Source organism: Mytilus galloprovincialis, chromosome 4 (assembly GCF_965363235.1).
Source record: "Mytilus galloprovincialis chromosome 4, xbMytGall1.hap1.1, whole genome shotgun sequence".
Taxonomy (NCBI): domain Eukaryota; kingdom Metazoa; phylum Mollusca; class Bivalvia; order Mytilida; family Mytilidae; genus Mytilus; species Mytilus galloprovincialis.
In genome coordinates, this window is record NC_134841.1 from 66,140,538 (window position 1) to 66,158,029 (window position 17,492).

Sequence of the window (17,492 nt, forward strand, 5' to 3'; positions counted from 1 at the left end):
CAAACAAATAGTACGAATAACTATACTATTAAACGAGAAGACCTCATTTTTGGTGTCGCTTCTCTTCTTTCCACAATAAATTAATCAACACGACTCTGTGTCCTATATGTACAGTGCATAGTCGCATTTGTCATCCATTCATATGATTATTCAGATTGACTTATTTTGGGGGAAAAACGAGAAAAAAGGCATCCGGATATTGTCCCGTCATTGGGCGAAATTTTAAGTCAGATTATACTTCCGGTTTGCGTTTTTCTGTATACTTTGAACAAACAAATAGTACGAATAACTATACTATTAAACGAGAAGACCTCATTTTTGGTGTCGCTTCTCTTCTTTCCACAATAAATTAATCAACACGACTCTGTGTCCTATATGTACAGTGCATAGTCGCATTTGTCATCCATTCATATGATTATTCAGATTGACTTATTTTGGGGGGAAAACGAGAAAAAAGGCATCCGGATATTGTCCCGTCATTGGACGAAATTTTAAGTCAGATTATACTTCCGGTTTGCGTTTTTCTGTATACTTTGAACAAACAAATAGTACGAATAACTATACTATTAAACGAGAAGACCTCATTTTTGGTGTCGCTTCTCTTCTTTCCACAATAAATTAATCAACACGACTCTGTGTCCTATATGTACAGTGCATAGTCGCATTTGTCATCCATTCATATGATTATTCAGATTGACTTATTTTGGGGGGAAAACGAGAAAAAAGGCATCCGGATATTGTCCCGTCATTGGACGAAATTTTAAGTCAGATTATACTTCCGGTTTGCGTTTTTCTGTATACTTTGAACAAACAAATAGTACGAATAACTATACTATTAAACGAGAAGACCTCATTTTTGGTGTCGCTTCTCTTCTTTCCACAATAAATTAATCAACACGACTCTGTGTCCTATATGTACAGTGCATAGTCGCATTTGTCATCCATTCATATGATTATTCAGATTGAGTTATTTTGGGGGAAAAACGAGAAAAAAGGCATCCGGATATTGTCCCGTCATTGGGCGAAATTTTAAGTCAGATTATACTTCCGGTTTGCGTTTTTCTGTATACTTTGAACAAACAAATAGTACGAATAACTATACTATTAAACGAGAAGACCTCATTTTTGGTGTCGCTTCTCTTCTTTCCACAATAAATTAATCAACACGACTCTGTGTCCTATATGTACAGTGCATAGTCGCATTTGTCATCCATTCATATGATTATTCAGATTGACTTATTTTGGGGGGAAAACGAGAAAAAAGGCATCCGGATATTGTCCCGTCATTGGACGAAATTTTAAGTCAGATTATACTTCCGGTTTGCGTTTTTCTGTATACTTTGAACAAACAAATAGTACGAATAACTATACTATTAAACGAGAAGACCTCATTTTTGGTGTCGCTTCTCTTCTTTCCACAATAAATTAATCAACACGACTCTGTGTCCTATATGTACAGTGCATAGTCGCATTTGTCATCCATTCATATGATTATTCAGATTGACTTATTTTGGGGGAAAAACGAGAAAAAAGGCATCCGGATATTGTCCCGTCATTGGACGAAATTTTAAGTCAGATTATACTTCCGGTTTGCGTTTTTCTGTATACTTTGAACAAACAAATAGTACGAATAAAGTGTATTTTAATTCTGCTCAGAGTTTATTATATGGAGAGGGTCTGTATACTATGTCAATTGACCACCATGGATCGATTACTAAACTAAGAATTGAAAGTAAATACACTTTATTTATATAGTAATATACAGATAAGCGGTAAAATTATTCATGTGAACTTTTGATACCCTTTCTGAAATTCTCCATTCATTAAATATTTTACAAAATTCATTGATAACAAAAAGAAGATGTGGTATGATTGCCATGTTGAGACAACTCTCCACAAGAGACCAAAATGACACAGAAATTTACGACTATAGGTCAACGTACGGCCTTCAACAACGAGCAAAGCCCATACCGCATACTCAGCTTTAAAAGGCCCCGAAATGACGATGTAAAAAAATTCAGACGAGAAAACTAGCGGCCTTATTTATGTACAAAAAAGGAACGAAAAACAAATATGTAACACACAAACAAACGACAACCACTGAACTACAGGCTCCTTACTTTAATGTTCATAACATACTAAATGTATGTTCATATTGAAATTGATAGAAAACCAAAAATTGGGAATTTTGGAAATGAAGGAGGAGGTATAAAACTTCTAACAACACTTTACATACTTTTAACTCCGCTCTGAATGCCCGCGATTTCGCGGGTGTGTTCTAGTCAATGTTGAAACTTGCCAAGAGTTTCAGCATTCTCCCGGTGAAAGAAGTATAATTTTATAAATGTTTGATTGATGATTTCTTCCAGTGATAATTATTTTAAGACTTTTCTGGGCGACAAAAAATAACAGTAATCATATAAATAGGTTCAGCAGAGTTGCTAAAGTATACGGGTCATTATAAAAAAAAGTGCAAATTTCGACGAGGTAATATTTTGAAAAATGATGTCATTGTTTAAAACATTTGAATGTGGTCCTCTATTCTATAGTATGGTAGCAACGATATTCAGAAATATGCAATGGGGAAAATGAAGAGTTCCTTCAATTTTAACAATTTAAGGTCATCCTTTGATATAATTGTGTCAATGGTGTTACCAATTTAAAACATAAATTTAGGTACTAAATATTATTGTTAAACATCAAACAACTGTTCCAATTTGTTGTTTAGGTTAAAATTACGACTTATTGACATTATTCATATAGCTGTGCATACTATTCAAACATAAATTTCAGAATACATTGTCGTAAAAAAGTTGGTTGTCCGAATTATGGCCGTTGTAAATACTAAAAAATACGCTTAAACTGAATATATGTAAAATGTATAAGATTAAATGATAATAATATAGGGTTATTGCATGAATATTGGGGAATATTGTCCCGAGTAGAACTTTATATTGCACGAGCTTGCGAGTGCAATATATGTTCTACGAGGGACAATATTCCCCAATATTCATGCAATAACCCTTTTATTGTATAGCAATATAATATTTGAAGGTAAAAATTTGTTTATACTAAGATTTTGTCGTTGATGACGTCATGAATTTTGAAGTTTTATTGCACTAGTGCAATATTAGAATTTATTGCATGCTAACTTTTGGTTACTTTCTGTGGGAAATATTATATTGCTATACAATAATATACCTAATCCTTCGTATACGACCTAAAAACACTTTCATTTATGAATAAAAATAAAAAATGTCGCATTTTTATACATAGTAACACCAATGACCCTTCAGTAACTCCAATGACACAAAAGTATCACCATTGACATCACATTTCAAATTTTACCTTTATTAAGTATTGAACACAAAGCCAAGAACACCGAACAAAAGAAAAAGATGAAAAAATACTTCTTAGGCTAAAAAATCTCAAATTATATAACATAACATCCATTACAAAAAATGTCAATAATGTTACTAAATAGTGTCATTGGTGTTGTCAGCAGTTTGTGAAAACTTTGTATATGTAAAACATGATATTGTTAAAACATTGTTAAATAAGTATTGTTTTTCATAAATAATATGATCTTTCGCTTGTTAAACATGAAAGAAACACAAAACAATGCTGATTGTCATGATGTATTCAGTGGTGTTACTAAAGTCAATGGTGTTATTTTATCAAAATGGTGTCACCATTGACAGTAACACCAATGATTTAAAGTGTATTTTAAGATTCAGTTACGAAATAAGTGCTCCATTCCCCTATTCTATATGTTGTTACTGGTGCATGTTTCTAAAATCAATATATTTCATAATTCAAAGTTAAGGAAATGTTTTCAAAAAATGATTTTTACAAGGGTACACCATGGACACTATTTTCATTTATGATATAGCTTTTACTTACTTTTAAGATTTTTTCACTAAATTTTCAACAAAATTGTTTGATTACTTTTTCATAACATGCTTACAGGTAACATTGCTAAGGCAGAAACTGTTGTAAATGCCCAAATCTTGCGAAAGATAACTATTATCCTACTAATTAGTCCTATGGTTACACCATTGACATAAAAAAAATGTAACATTTCCTTTTGGTGAAATTTTTTATTATAAAACCAACATACACCTATTAAATCATTAAAAAATGTTTGTATGTATCAAAATGCAATAAAAAGTGATAAATCATAATAACAAATGATATGAATAATAGCCCTATTTCAAGTCTGAAAGGATTTATAGTAAAAAATAACAGTTAATTCTGGCTATCTCCAAGGGTTTAAGAAAACATTAAGTATGTTTTTATAACATTTCATACTATAAACTGTATATTGTGTAGCACAAAACATTCATATCTAACATATGCAAGTGTTATTTTGATATATTTTCATGTCTGTGACTTAAAAAGACCCAATAACATAGTTTTGCATGTTTTTTTGATAATGACCCATACACGAGGCATCATATTTAATGTTTCTATTCCAATAAGACGAGAATGAGTGTTTGTACATCTCTCGGAGCATAACAGAAGCTCCCCTTTAGAAATGGGGTTTACTGTTGGACGAGAAAAATGCTTTGATGGCCATTATTCTACATCCTAGTCAATTTTCGAGGTACCAAGTTAAGTAGCTTCTGTAAAATATATTGAGCATACTATGAGTAACCAGTTGTACTTAATTTTAGGAAAAAAGACCACGTTAAATTGAGTAATATTGCCCTGCAACTTATCCACGCATTTAATTGAATAATTGTTGTGAATGTTCTATTAACTAGATATTCATAGTGAAAGCTAAAAAAAATAATTCAGTTCTAAAATTATTATGAATTGACAAAGTGGAGTTTACAGATGCTAAGTATCTTTGAAAATTGACTATGCATTGCTGGGTCAGGGGCGGATCCACTCATTTAAAAAAAAGGGGGGGGTTCCAACTATATGCTCCCATTCAAATGCATTGATCGTCCAAAGAAAAGGGGGGTTCTACCCCCCGGAGCGCCCACCCCCAACCCCCCCCCCCCCCTGGATCCGCCAATGTGGATCATCGTTTACATTTTATATGTTTTTATATGTTAGTGCTGTGCTGGTTTCCTTTCTTTCTTCATTTTTATTTTCATTTTAAGAGATAGAATATTTTGTTGACAAAATAATGGTATGCAGTTCTTATCTCTGAACAGTTTCGACTTGTGGACTTTAGTCATCAAAACAGATAAAATTTACTAAATAAAAAAGATGTGGTACGATTGCCTTTCAGACAACTCTCCACCAGAGATAAAATAATGTTGTTAGCAACCATGCATTTGACATCTCCTTCAATGTACGTCCTTCAACAATTAGAAAAACCTATTCCGCATAGCAAGCTACAATGTATAAAGCCCTGAAATGACAAATGTAAAACAGTTCAAACAAAAACCTAACGGTCTGATTTGTATAAATACACAATTATGATATACAGCAACAAACGGAAACCATAGAATTACAGGCTCCTGACTTGGGACAGTAATATACAGAATGCGGCGGGGTCAGACATGTAAGCCTAGCAGGCCCCCAACCCTCCAATAACCTGGGTCATCTGTGGAACAATACAATACAAATACAGATTGTATGAAACAGTAAACGAAAAACTTTTAAAATGATATAAAGCGACACACATCAACCACTCAAATAAAGGATCCTGACTTGTGACAGACACATTGAGCAAGTGGTGGGGATAAATATGAGCGCGGACACTTAACACTCTTAACCTGGGACAGTGGTATAACATCACAAAATTAAAACATACAATAAATATCCGTTGAAAAGGGTCCAACTCGTCAGATAGACGCAGCTTACAAAACACATAAGCTGCAAGCACAGATATGAGAGTACTTGTAGTTACTGAAAGCTAGGTCAAAGCCAATAACAACTTATAAACATCATGTGTCTATTAGACTTAATTATCAACCAGTACACATCCAACATCCACTGGATTTAGTAAAAGGATATTATCAAAAACAGAGAAAAATCTGGTATCATGTGCAATGCCAAAATATAGATACGACATAATGTAGGAGCATTAAAATTCATAGGTGCATAGTAATAATGTTTAATTAGGTTTTGAATCTATTGATAACATATAATAGTATACATATGATTCATTTGCTCCAATTGTTATTTTGTTGTTGTTGTTTTTTATGACAGGATAACACAATGGCATATCAATGAACTTTTTATTAAAATACAGATAAATTTAATGACGATACACAAGGACGGGAATATTTGAATGATGTACAATGTAGTCACTGACACTTCCTAAAACTGTCCGCCTGATAACTCCAATTCCACGACACCCTACAACAATAAATGACGATCCGTTCTCCTCAGCTGTGGTAACTATTTGGTGTCCAGGGTCTCCTTTAAGTTGCATGACTTTACCGACAATCTGAAAATGCGAAAAGGTAAAAACATACATTAATGGTTGGTGTTCACAGTCCTAAACAAATGCATCGAATACCGTACGTATATATGATATTATTATCTGTTTTGTAAAAAGATTATATAATTTAACTACAGCGCATTGTTAATCATATCTCCAAAAGATAGAAAGGATGTTTAACTACAGCGCATTGTCAATCATGTCTCCAAAAGATAGATCATAAGCGATAAGATACTGCTAACCTCATATTTGTGTAATAAATCTGTAAGCTTGCTACACACTTTTGCTGCATGTTTACTTTCTTCTTCAAACGCCCTTGCGATAGCTTGTGCGTCAACAGGGGCCCAAACCGCTACAACATAAGAATAAATCGAAAATTTGCTAAAAGAACAAAGTCGGATATTTTTACAACTACACCATTGAAACATGAAAAGGAATCGTCTTTTAAATATTATTTCTTTCTCTGTGGGAAAATCACAAAATAAAAGGTTTGATGTGGCAATGAGTGTTAATGCGGTAAGCCATTTTATAAACGGTGTATACCCAAATGCATCCTAATATCAAATTTATGAATTTTAATCTAAGATTATTTATTTCTAAAACATTAAGCATAAAACAGTGAAATGAATGCTAAAAAAACGTGAAATTTGTATGTCACATAATTCCACCATTTTAACACATATAATCCTCATTCTAAAATTGAAGACAGATTGAAAGAATTAAATTTGTTTTTTTATAAAGTTTAGATTCAAATATCTAGTCCTACTTTTTGTCATGGTCTGGTCCATGCTTTTCCGTCATTTCATGCGACTTAATGATTCTACAAAAATGTAATGAACGTAGTAAAATAAAAAGAATTTAACGTATCATGATGAATATACTTACATCCCATAGTATAATGAGCTGTGTGATGTAAACAATGAACAACTACAACTTCATCTCCCTTCTTGTAAATATTGTTTGCAAACCCTAAATATAGGAAAATAATTTAATTTGGGATGTAACGCGTCTTCTGATTGGCTGACGTTATTTTGTTATCAGCCCATAGACATAATTAAGTCATGTGACCGCGACGTCATCAACGTTTTTTCATGGTTTTCTACGGTTTAAAATGGAATTTCGAATTAAAATAACATAAAAAATGTGGTGCACACTCTGTTAAATAAGTAACGCGTTATTCAGTGTGCACAACATTTTTTATGTTATTTCTTCATAGACAGAAAAAATATTACAGTCATTCCTTAAATGGAATATTTGTTATCTGACTTTTGTAAACTAGCTCATTTGCTAATCAATAGTATTTTACTTGTAAAAATTATAGAATTTTACAAAACGATTGGCGAATGAAGATTGTATAACAAAAGTTCGATCTTTCTATGCATAACTGTAAATTCTCCTCCCCTCGTTTGAAGTCATGTGTGATTATTCAAAGTCAGTGATAGTATCTTCCTATTCTTCTTTCAATCTGAATTATTTATTTCCTTTCTATTATTGTAATTTTCCTATATTTGATATCTACTGTATACGTGCGTTTAAAATAAATTTGTATTGTGTGTGGCCTCAGTGATTGTCTACTTCATCTTAAACTTTTATTTCTCAAGATCCCATCAGTAGTGTATGTGAATTATGATGTTCAGTAAACAGTATTTAACAACAGTAACTATGGCACGCCGTTTTTATATTTATTCAAATTTGAAGATATCTTAATTATTTAACAAGATATCTTATTAAGTATTAAGATATCTTTAATTTTTATAAGATATCTTATTAAGTATTAAGATATCTTTAATTTTTATAAGATATCTTATTTAATTTGAAAGTAAATAAGATATCTCTATTAGTTTATAAGATATCTCTATTAGTTTATAAGATATCTCTATAAGTTAATAAGATATCTCTATTAATTAATAAGATATCTTATAAAGCATATAAGATATCTTACTTCTTTATAAAGATATTTTTTAAATACATACTTTATAAGATATCTTATTAATTAATAGAGATATCTTATAAACTAATAGAGATATCTTATTAACTTATGGAGATATCTTATATATTAAATAAGATATCTTTATAACCAATTAAATAAGATATCTCTATAAGTTAATAAGATATCTCTAAAAGTTTATAAGATATCTCTATTAGTTTAGAATGAAATTCAAAACAGTGTGGCTATGGCCTTTGATTGACACATTAAATTCATGCATTGACTGAGACAATTTAGGTGAACGTTTGTATGTAACGATCACTGCTCACTATGTACTTTTTAAAGACACTTAAACTATGGGGTCACCAAAGGTTCTCAACACCTTAATAAAGTAATTCGGAAAATTAATCAGAAATAACACGATGTTTTGATTTATATCAATTATATAAATCAAAACATAAAGGTTATTCCTGATTAATTTTTCGACTTTTTTAATAATTAAAGGCGTTAAGAAACCTTTGGTGACCCCATAGTTTAAATGTCTATCGTAGGTACGTCGTGAACAGCGGTCGTTACAGACAAACGTTCACGTAAATTGTCCCAGTCAATGGATGAATTTAATGTGTCAATCAATGGCCACAGCCACACTGTTTTGAATTTCATTCTATAAGATATCTCTATAAGTTAATAAGATATCTCTATAAGTTAATAAGATATCTCTAAAAGTTTATAAGATATCTCTATTAGTTTATAAGATATCTCTATAAATTAATAAGATATCTCTATTAATTAATAAGATATCTTATAAAGTATATAAGATATCTTACTTCTTTATAAAGATATCTTTTAAATACATACTTTATAAGATGTCTTATTAATTAATAGAGATATCTTATAAACTAATAGAGATATCTTATTAATTAATAGAGATATCTTATAAACTATAAGAGATATCTTATTAACTTATGGAGATATCTTATTAAGTAAATAAGATATCTCTATTATTAACTATATAAAAGATATCTTATATAGTTAATAAGATATCTTATAAATTAATAGAGATATCTTATATTTTAAATAAGATATCTTATATTTTAAATAAGATATCTTATATATTTAATAAGATATCTTTAAAAACATTTTAATAAGATATCTTATTTAATATATAAGATATCTTATTTAATAAATCAGATATCTCAATTAATATATAAGATATCTCATTTTGTTATCAAGATATCTCAATTAGTTTATAAGATATCTCATTTAACTAAATAAGATATCTCGAAATTGAATAAATATAATAACGGCGTGCCATAAGTAACATGCATAAATATAAATATATACAAGAGTATATGTTTTATAGAATTTGCAGTTGAGGCAAATCTTATTTATAACGGACACTGTCACAGAACAATTTTACAAAATTTTAAAATAAATCTATAGTTTCAGATTTCAGTAATTTGTACACCACAGTTTATGCAGTGTCCATTCTGTATAAGCACAGGTAAACATGACATTGAACTTAAACTTTTTATCTCCGTGGCAAATAAACAAATCATGATGCTATTTATACACAAAGCTATAAATAATATTATGTTCAACTTCCATGTATTTAAAAATAACTTACATTGTAATGCTGATTCTGCTTCAGTACTGCCATCCATTGCCACAACAATTACCCTTTTCTCAACAGAGCTCTGTCCCTCCATTTTTTTATTTTGATTCCCTTTTTCCGCTGAATAATTCAAAACTTTTAAACACGTCACGTGACCTTACTGAGACACGCAACATATGACACCAAACAGATGTAAAGAAATATTGATTTACATAAATCAAATCGTTGGTTTTCTTGTTTGAACATATTTATATTTATCATGTCGGCCCTTTGAAAGCCTAACTCAGTATGCTGCTTTGCTATTTCACCATATTTTTGATCTTTTGTCAAATTGATTAAGTTTCGCTACAACTATATAAATTAGAAACCCTATTTTTTTTTAATTCTAGATTCTAGTTGGCAAGACATTTTTCTACCGAACAATAAATTGTGTCATAGAGGAGTAAGGGATTATCATATCATATGTAAAACAGTAAAGAACATCGCCAATATAACATATATATTCTTATTATAAAAAAAGAAGATGTGGTATGATTGCCAATGAGACAACTATCCACAAAGACCAAAATGACACAGACATTAACAACTATAGGTCACCGTACGGCCTTCAACAATGAGCAAAGCGGCCCATACCGCATAGTCAGCTATATAAGGCCCCGATAAGACAATGTAAAACAATTCAAACGAGAAAACTAACGGCCTTATTTATATAAAAAAAAATGAACGAAAAACAAATATGTATATATATAACACATAAACAAACGACAACCACTGAATTATAGGCTCCTGACTTGGGACAGGCACATACATAAATAATGTGGCGGGGTTAAACATGTTAGCAGGATCCCAACCCTCCCCTAACCTGGGACAGTGGTATAACAGTACAACATAAGAACGAACTATAAAAATCAGTTGAAAAAGGCTTAACTCATTAGATGGACAAAAATACAAGTGGACGTGGCCAGGTACTTTTACATCCCGACACAAAAAGACACAATGAACAGATCTGAGAGTACTCGCAGTTATCTGACAGCTAGTCCAAAGCCACTAACTACTAATAAAAAAAAATCATGCATCTAAGACTTTAACAATCGGTGGTATAACAGTACAACATAAGAACGAACTATAAAAATCAGTTGAAAAAGGCTTAACTCATCAGATGGACAAAAATGCAAGTGGATTATTAATTTGTTTTCGTCATGGCGATAAGTACCAAATACTTTCCACTGGACTTTCAGCAAATAACAAACATGAAAGCGATCAAAAGTTAATTCCACGTGGTTAACTTATGACATGATTTGTTGAACGTTCTAAATTCAGTTTTAAACCGTAGAAAACCATGAAAAAACGTTGATGACGTCACGGTCACATGACTAAATTATGTCTATGGGCTGATAACAAAATAACGTCAGCCAATCAGAAGACACGTTACATCCAAAATTAAATTATCCAGACATATTTGCGTCTGGACGTTAAAGCATATACAACAACAAATCATACGTTCAGAAGTTCACTCGGCTTGGTGAAGCAAACACGTAGAACTTCTACTTAGATATACAGACATACAAGCACCTACGTTTATTGTACTTATATTGTGTCACAGATCATACTTATTCTTTCAGTGTATGTTTACTTTTTTTGTTTAAATATCTTTATGTTATTTCAATTGATATTTTATATTTGTGTGTATATTTTCATGCACCTGTCCTAAGTCAAAAGCCTGTTGTTCAGTGGTTATCGTTTGCTGTTGTGCTTCATATATGCTTCTCGTTTTTATATAGCCTAAAACGTTGATTTTCCTGTTTGAAATGTTTTACACTAGTCATTATTGGCCCTTTATACCTTGCTGTTAGGTAGGACCCAAAGCTCTGTGTTGAAGGTCGTACTTTGAATAATAATTGTTTATTTGATATACATTGTTGCATGGATGGACAGTTGTCTCATTGACACCCATACCACATATTCTTTTTTATATATAATATGTTCATCTAATTGGGGTTTTTACAATGTGAGAATAAAATAAATACAGAATGAACACAGGGCTTGGTTTATTTTTTTCTCCTTTTTCAGCAATCGAAACACAATGTCTAAATGATTTATGTTACATCTTATTTAAATGGTATGGTGAGCTTCGAATTCGTGGCTACCAAAAAGTCTTAACATTGTACACACGGAAGCCATCCGTTTGCTCCAAAAACACCTTTTTGTCCGATTATAGGATTTATAAGCATTCAGCACAGCTTTGCAGATCTACTATTCCGAATCTCATGCAGATGTCGTCAGCGGATTATACCGAGGTTTGTAGATTGGCTTTAATGTACTTGCTGATTATTATCCGATCTAATTAAAATTCAAATTTATCGTAACTTGCATTGTATGTTGATAACAAAATCAGAGATCTATATTCTAATTAGATAAATGTATTTTTCATCTGTATATAAGCTACTTTATTTCTTCGTTCTTTTTTCGTTATGCAGCAATAGTCACTGTAATATTAACTCCATGATATTTGTATTTAAGGTCGGGGCCATAATTTACTTATTGAACAGACATATTTAACTGGTAAACATTGATCATTTGATAAATATGCATACATGATACATGTAGGTATTTCGCGCACAGGAATACCTAATTCTGTACAATTGCTAGACTAACCTTTAACAAGAGGCTGTCACAACGACAGCAAACCGGATTTATTAACATTTATTTGTGTCTTGGCAATATCGCAAGAATCATTACTGATGAATAGTGAAAGTGAAAATCGTCAATATCAAATTTGACCTCCATTTTGTCATCAGTATCAACATATTAAAATTTGAAAAGCTTAGATTGAATGGTTCATGAGTAAATGCAATAAAGTGAATGGAAACGCCATTTTACGATCTTTCAAGAACCATAACTCTTGAATGGTAAAAATCAAAATCGTCATTATTGAACTTGACCTCTATTTTGTCATCAGTAACAACATATAAAAATTTCAAAAGCTTTGGTTGAATGGTTCATGAGAAAATGCACGGACACGACTGGAAACAACATTTTTCAATCTTTCAAGAACCATAACTCCTGAACGGTAAAAGTCAAAATCGTCATTATTGAACTTGAGCTCCATTTTGTCATCAGTAACAACATATTAAAATTTGGGAAGCTTTGGTAGAACAGTTCATGTGTAAATACACGGACACGACTGGAAACTCCATTTTTCAATCTTTCAAGAACCATAACTCCTGAACGTTAAAAGTCAAAATCGCCATTATTGAACTTGACCTTCATTTAGTTGTCAGTAACAACATATTAAAATTTTAAAAGCTTTGGTTGAACAGTTCATGAGTTAATGCACGGACAACATTTGATTGCCGCCCGCCCGCCCGCCGTACATCCACAAATCAATAACCGACATTTTTGTCACAAAAATCCGGTTAAAAATCAAATTTGGCCTACATGAGTAGTATGAAATGGGGTCAGTCCCCCACCAAAACCCCACCGGAAGTCACGTCACAGCTAAGCCTCTTAACTATGACGTAGTATCCGGTCTATAATCTCTTAATCCCCTTAACTGGTACTTAACATCCTGGTTATAATCCTCTTAACTGAAGTGGAGATTAATCTCTTAATCCTCTTAACTGCTACTTAACATCCGGGTTATAATCCTCTTAACTGAAGTGGATTAATCTCTTAATCTTCTTAACTTGTACTTAACATCCTGGTTATAATCCTCTTAACTGAAGTGGATTAATCTCTTAATCGTCTTAACTTGTACTTAACATCCTGGTTAAAATCCGGTGGGGGAAAAATTAACGGACATGTTTTTTAATCCCCCCTACCCTCCTACGTATTATCTTGTAAACGTGGCATACACGTTGAGACATGCACGTTAACATCCTAAAGTTTAATCTTGTAAACGTATAATCTAAATGTAAAAAGTTTATAAACTAAGAAAAACGTTTACTATATAGCATACATCATTATAGTAATTTCATAAGAACAAACAGTATGAATCTCCAAAATTTTAATATGTATACACTTTTAAGAGAAAGAGAACTAACAGGGAAGATCAGACGATCACGAAGAGCTCCCAAAAAGACTGCAAATTTGATAAGGAACAGGGTTGATAAACTTCATCATGAAGAACTATCTCGGTGTCCAGTAGAAACATGGCTTCTGAAAAACGGTTACATTGTTTGTATTCTATACAACTTTGAACACCACCCAGAGTTTATTGAAGATCTATATTTTTGTGGATGTTACTTTGATGCAGTGTTAGCAGACTACAAGTTTATGGATCCTGTCAACTACCAATAAGAAAAAAATCCATGTATATCATTTACATGTGTACAACGGTCCTTTTAAGGACCAACAAATCATTCAAAAAGAGTCTATTATTGTTGTACATGATCAGTTCGTTTTTCTTCTCCAACGAATATGAAATATCTACAAAAGGTTCACAACTTGTTTATTTTCGAAGAAAAGAAAACTAGATTGTACATTTTATTACTTTCAATTGATAAACATACATTATTTCAACTAAAACAACAATATGATAACAAAAGTTTTCATATTGAACATTGGAAATTACATCTTCTTAATGAAATTCTACTATAAAATATAGACATATATATATATATTGTGTATTTAAAAAAAAATCATTTTGAGTTAACATGTTAGAGAGGATGAGCACAGAAAACCTTCAAACAAAGTGGTGTTTTTTCGGACAGAATGTACCAAAAGCAGAGATCGTGTATTTTTGTCAGATGATAATAGTTTTCATAATTGTTATTGCGGCAGTTGTTAATTTATCAACACAAAATGGGAGTATAGAACTATGGGTTAGTTTATTAAGTGGTTGTACCGGTTACATTTTACCAAACCCTTCTATAAATAAAATATAAATGAGATTCACATAAAAAGAAGGGAGGAAAAAAATGTTCGAGTAACCCTCCTTCTAACCACGTGACCGAAACGTTCACCATACGTTTCGTTTATCTCTTAATGAATCATCATGAACAATTTAAGCCGCTACCACAACTATAAAAGCACACAGTTATATCAATGGCACAGGCACAGGTTGATTTATCCAAAGAGGTGTACGGTTGTGACTTTGATCACTTGCATACTGATTTATTCAAGAAACAGATCGAGTGTTTAATTGATGAAACAACAAAAGTGGTGGTGAAGAAAAGAGGAAAACATACTCGAATACAGCTTGTTGTTAAAGGGAAAAGGATTCTGATCACTAAAGAAAATTGGACGAAACTGTGTTATCTAAAGGACAGCATCTTATTTCTTCATTCATTTATAGACGAACACTGATAGTACAATGGTGGCAATTAAAGTTGGTATGGAAAAAAGACTGCTTTCAACTATATTACTGTTTTCTTTTGCTGAATTATTGGATGAAATGGTGCAACAATTATCAAAGAAGTTTTGTCAGGGATGCAAAGTGGAACATGGATCACAACATAGACACGAATGTTTGATGGATAGTGAACTAGATAAACTCGAAAAACATTTTGATCAGGCGTTCTGTGAGTTTAAATACAGTCACATACTAGGAAAATACAGAGAGAATGTGAGAACATTGACCTTGGAAAATAGTGTCGTTTTAAACTTTTTCATTCTTCATGTGTTGTTCATGGACACGCTTCGATCAGAAAAAATGAAAGTGAGTGTTTATAATTTAATGGAAAGGAAATTAAAACTTGAAGGACGTTTCACACAGTAATATTGTATTTTGTGTAAATATATGTATATTTCATTGAATAAATTTATATTGATGTGGAAATTTTCGTTGTGTATTTATTTTCTGGTAAAGATATAAAATGTTATATCATTTCATTAGTTTTCGTATTCATACGTATATTTCCGGTAGTATTCGGAAACATTCGTTTATTGCCGAATGTATAATTATTTCCGGTAGTAGTCGGAAACATTCGTTTATTTCCGAATGTAAAATAATTTCCGATCATTTCCGGAATCGTTCGTTGATATCTGCTTTTTCATTCCGGAATTATTGGGTTGCTTCCGTATTTTACTTCATTGGTTGCATTTTATTGTGTACTTAATTTCTTTTTTCTGGTTATGTATATTGTTTCTTTTTTTTCTTGATGGTGATGTATTTTGATTCTTGTTTCACTCTCTGGTGGTATATTTACTTGTCAAATAAAATAAACCAAAATAATTAGAAACATCAGTGTATAAAACAAACACATATCTCGAAAAATAAACACAACGACATAAGACAATTAAGGTGTAGACAACAAACAAACAAGCAAAAAAATGTGTGAAGACCAGGAGAAAGTGCTTTTACCATTTCAGTCACCGTGTTGTATACAAATAGTTGGACCTACTCAGTCAGGAAAAACCATGCTTACATATAAAATACTAGCTCAATCTGAATACCTATTTACAAAAACACCAAAGAAAACCATTTATTGCTACTCTGCATATCAGGATTTGTTTTCAGAGATGGAGAGGAAAATTGAAAACATAACTTTTCACGAAGGTTTACCAACTAGTGAGGAAATTGATAAATGGTCAGAAAATAAAGAACATATTATTCTTTGTCTTGATGATTTATTGTGTCAAGCTGCAAACTCTAGTGATGTTTTAAATCTTTTTACCGTTAAATCTCATCATTGTAACATATCAGTTTTGTTTTTGATGCAAAATCTTTTCCCTCCTGGAAAATGCATTCGTACTATTTCGTTAAATGCGACATACATAATCTGTCTTAAAAACCAACGTGACAAACACCAGTTATCAGTATTAGGAAGGCAGATTCTCCCAGGTCAATTAGACTATTTCATGTCAGCTTATGAAAAGGCAGTTTCTTTAATATATGGATATATTATTATTGATTTGTCAACACAAACAGATAAAAAATATTTATTGAGAACAAAAATTTTCAAAGGAGAAGATCCAGTAATTTTTGTTCCGAAATGAGTAAACAAGTTTTAGCCCATGTACATTTTTTATCACTTTTAATTTCATGTGAGGAAGAACAGAAAATTGCATTGTTGAAGACCATGAACGATAAACAATTTCAACTTTTAGTTGAATGTTTTTTTAAATGTGTTATGTGGGGTATTTCCGCTTAGTCAATCAGATAAAAAGAAACTCATGAGATATAAAAACATTATTCGGAAAATAACAGATAGAGAGACAACACGTATTCAAAGAAAAAAATTGTTACTTAAATATCGTAACATTATTTCTATCATTGTTAAACCAATACTTGATACAATTTCAAAATGACGAAAGAAATGATTCTTCTGCCAAAACATAGATATGAAAGTATAATACGAACAGAAAACACTGAAAGCGATAAACAAACTAGTGCTAAGGAAGAAATTTCACCCCAGGAGGATATTAAAACAGAAAAAGATAGTTCAGATGATTTGAACACTTTGATCGAGTTAACCATACCAGTGAAATACAGAGAAAAGGCAAAAACACTATTGCAATTTCTTCAGAGTCAGTCTACAATAAGTTGGAACAAACATGGAAAAGTTAAGATCAACAACGAAACTGTACCAAACTCACATATTGTT

General features: G+C 31.5%; 1 protein-coding gene across 1 annotated transcript; it reads right to left on the reverse strand.

Annotated features, from left to right (window-relative positions):
- Positions 1-6,180: 6,180 nt before the first annotated feature.
- LOC143072731 (universal stress protein YxiE-like) lies at positions 6,181-10,120 on the reverse strand. Its single transcript, XM_076247824.1, has 4 exons — positions 9,958-10,120; positions 7,289-7,372; positions 6,646-6,755; positions 6,181-6,409 (listed from the first exon to the last, which is right to left on the reverse strand). The coding sequence occupies exons 1-4, from the start codon at positions 10,037-10,039 to the stop codon at positions 6,218-6,220; spliced, it is 468 nt and encodes a 155-aa protein (XP_076103939.1). The 5' UTR covers positions 10,040-10,120; the 3' UTR covers positions 6,181-6,217.
- Positions 10,121-17,492: the final 7,372 nt, after the last annotated feature.

What these genes read in the sequence shown, in the direction of transcription:
- LOC143072731 (XM_076247824.1), bottom strand. Translation starts at nt 10,039, where the DNA reads ATGGAGGGACAGAGCTCTGTTGAGAAAAGGGTAATTGTTGTGGCAATG. An exon ending in AGCAGAATCAGCATTACAAT is followed by an intron (nt 7,373 to 9,957) that starts GTAAGTTATTTT and finishes TCCTATATTTAG; the next exon opens with GGTTTGCAAACAATATTTAC. An exon ending in AGCTCATTATACTATGGGAT is followed by an intron (nt 6,756 to 7,288) that starts GTAAGTATATTC and finishes CTTATGTTGTAG; the next exon opens with CGGTTTGGGCCCCTGTTGAC.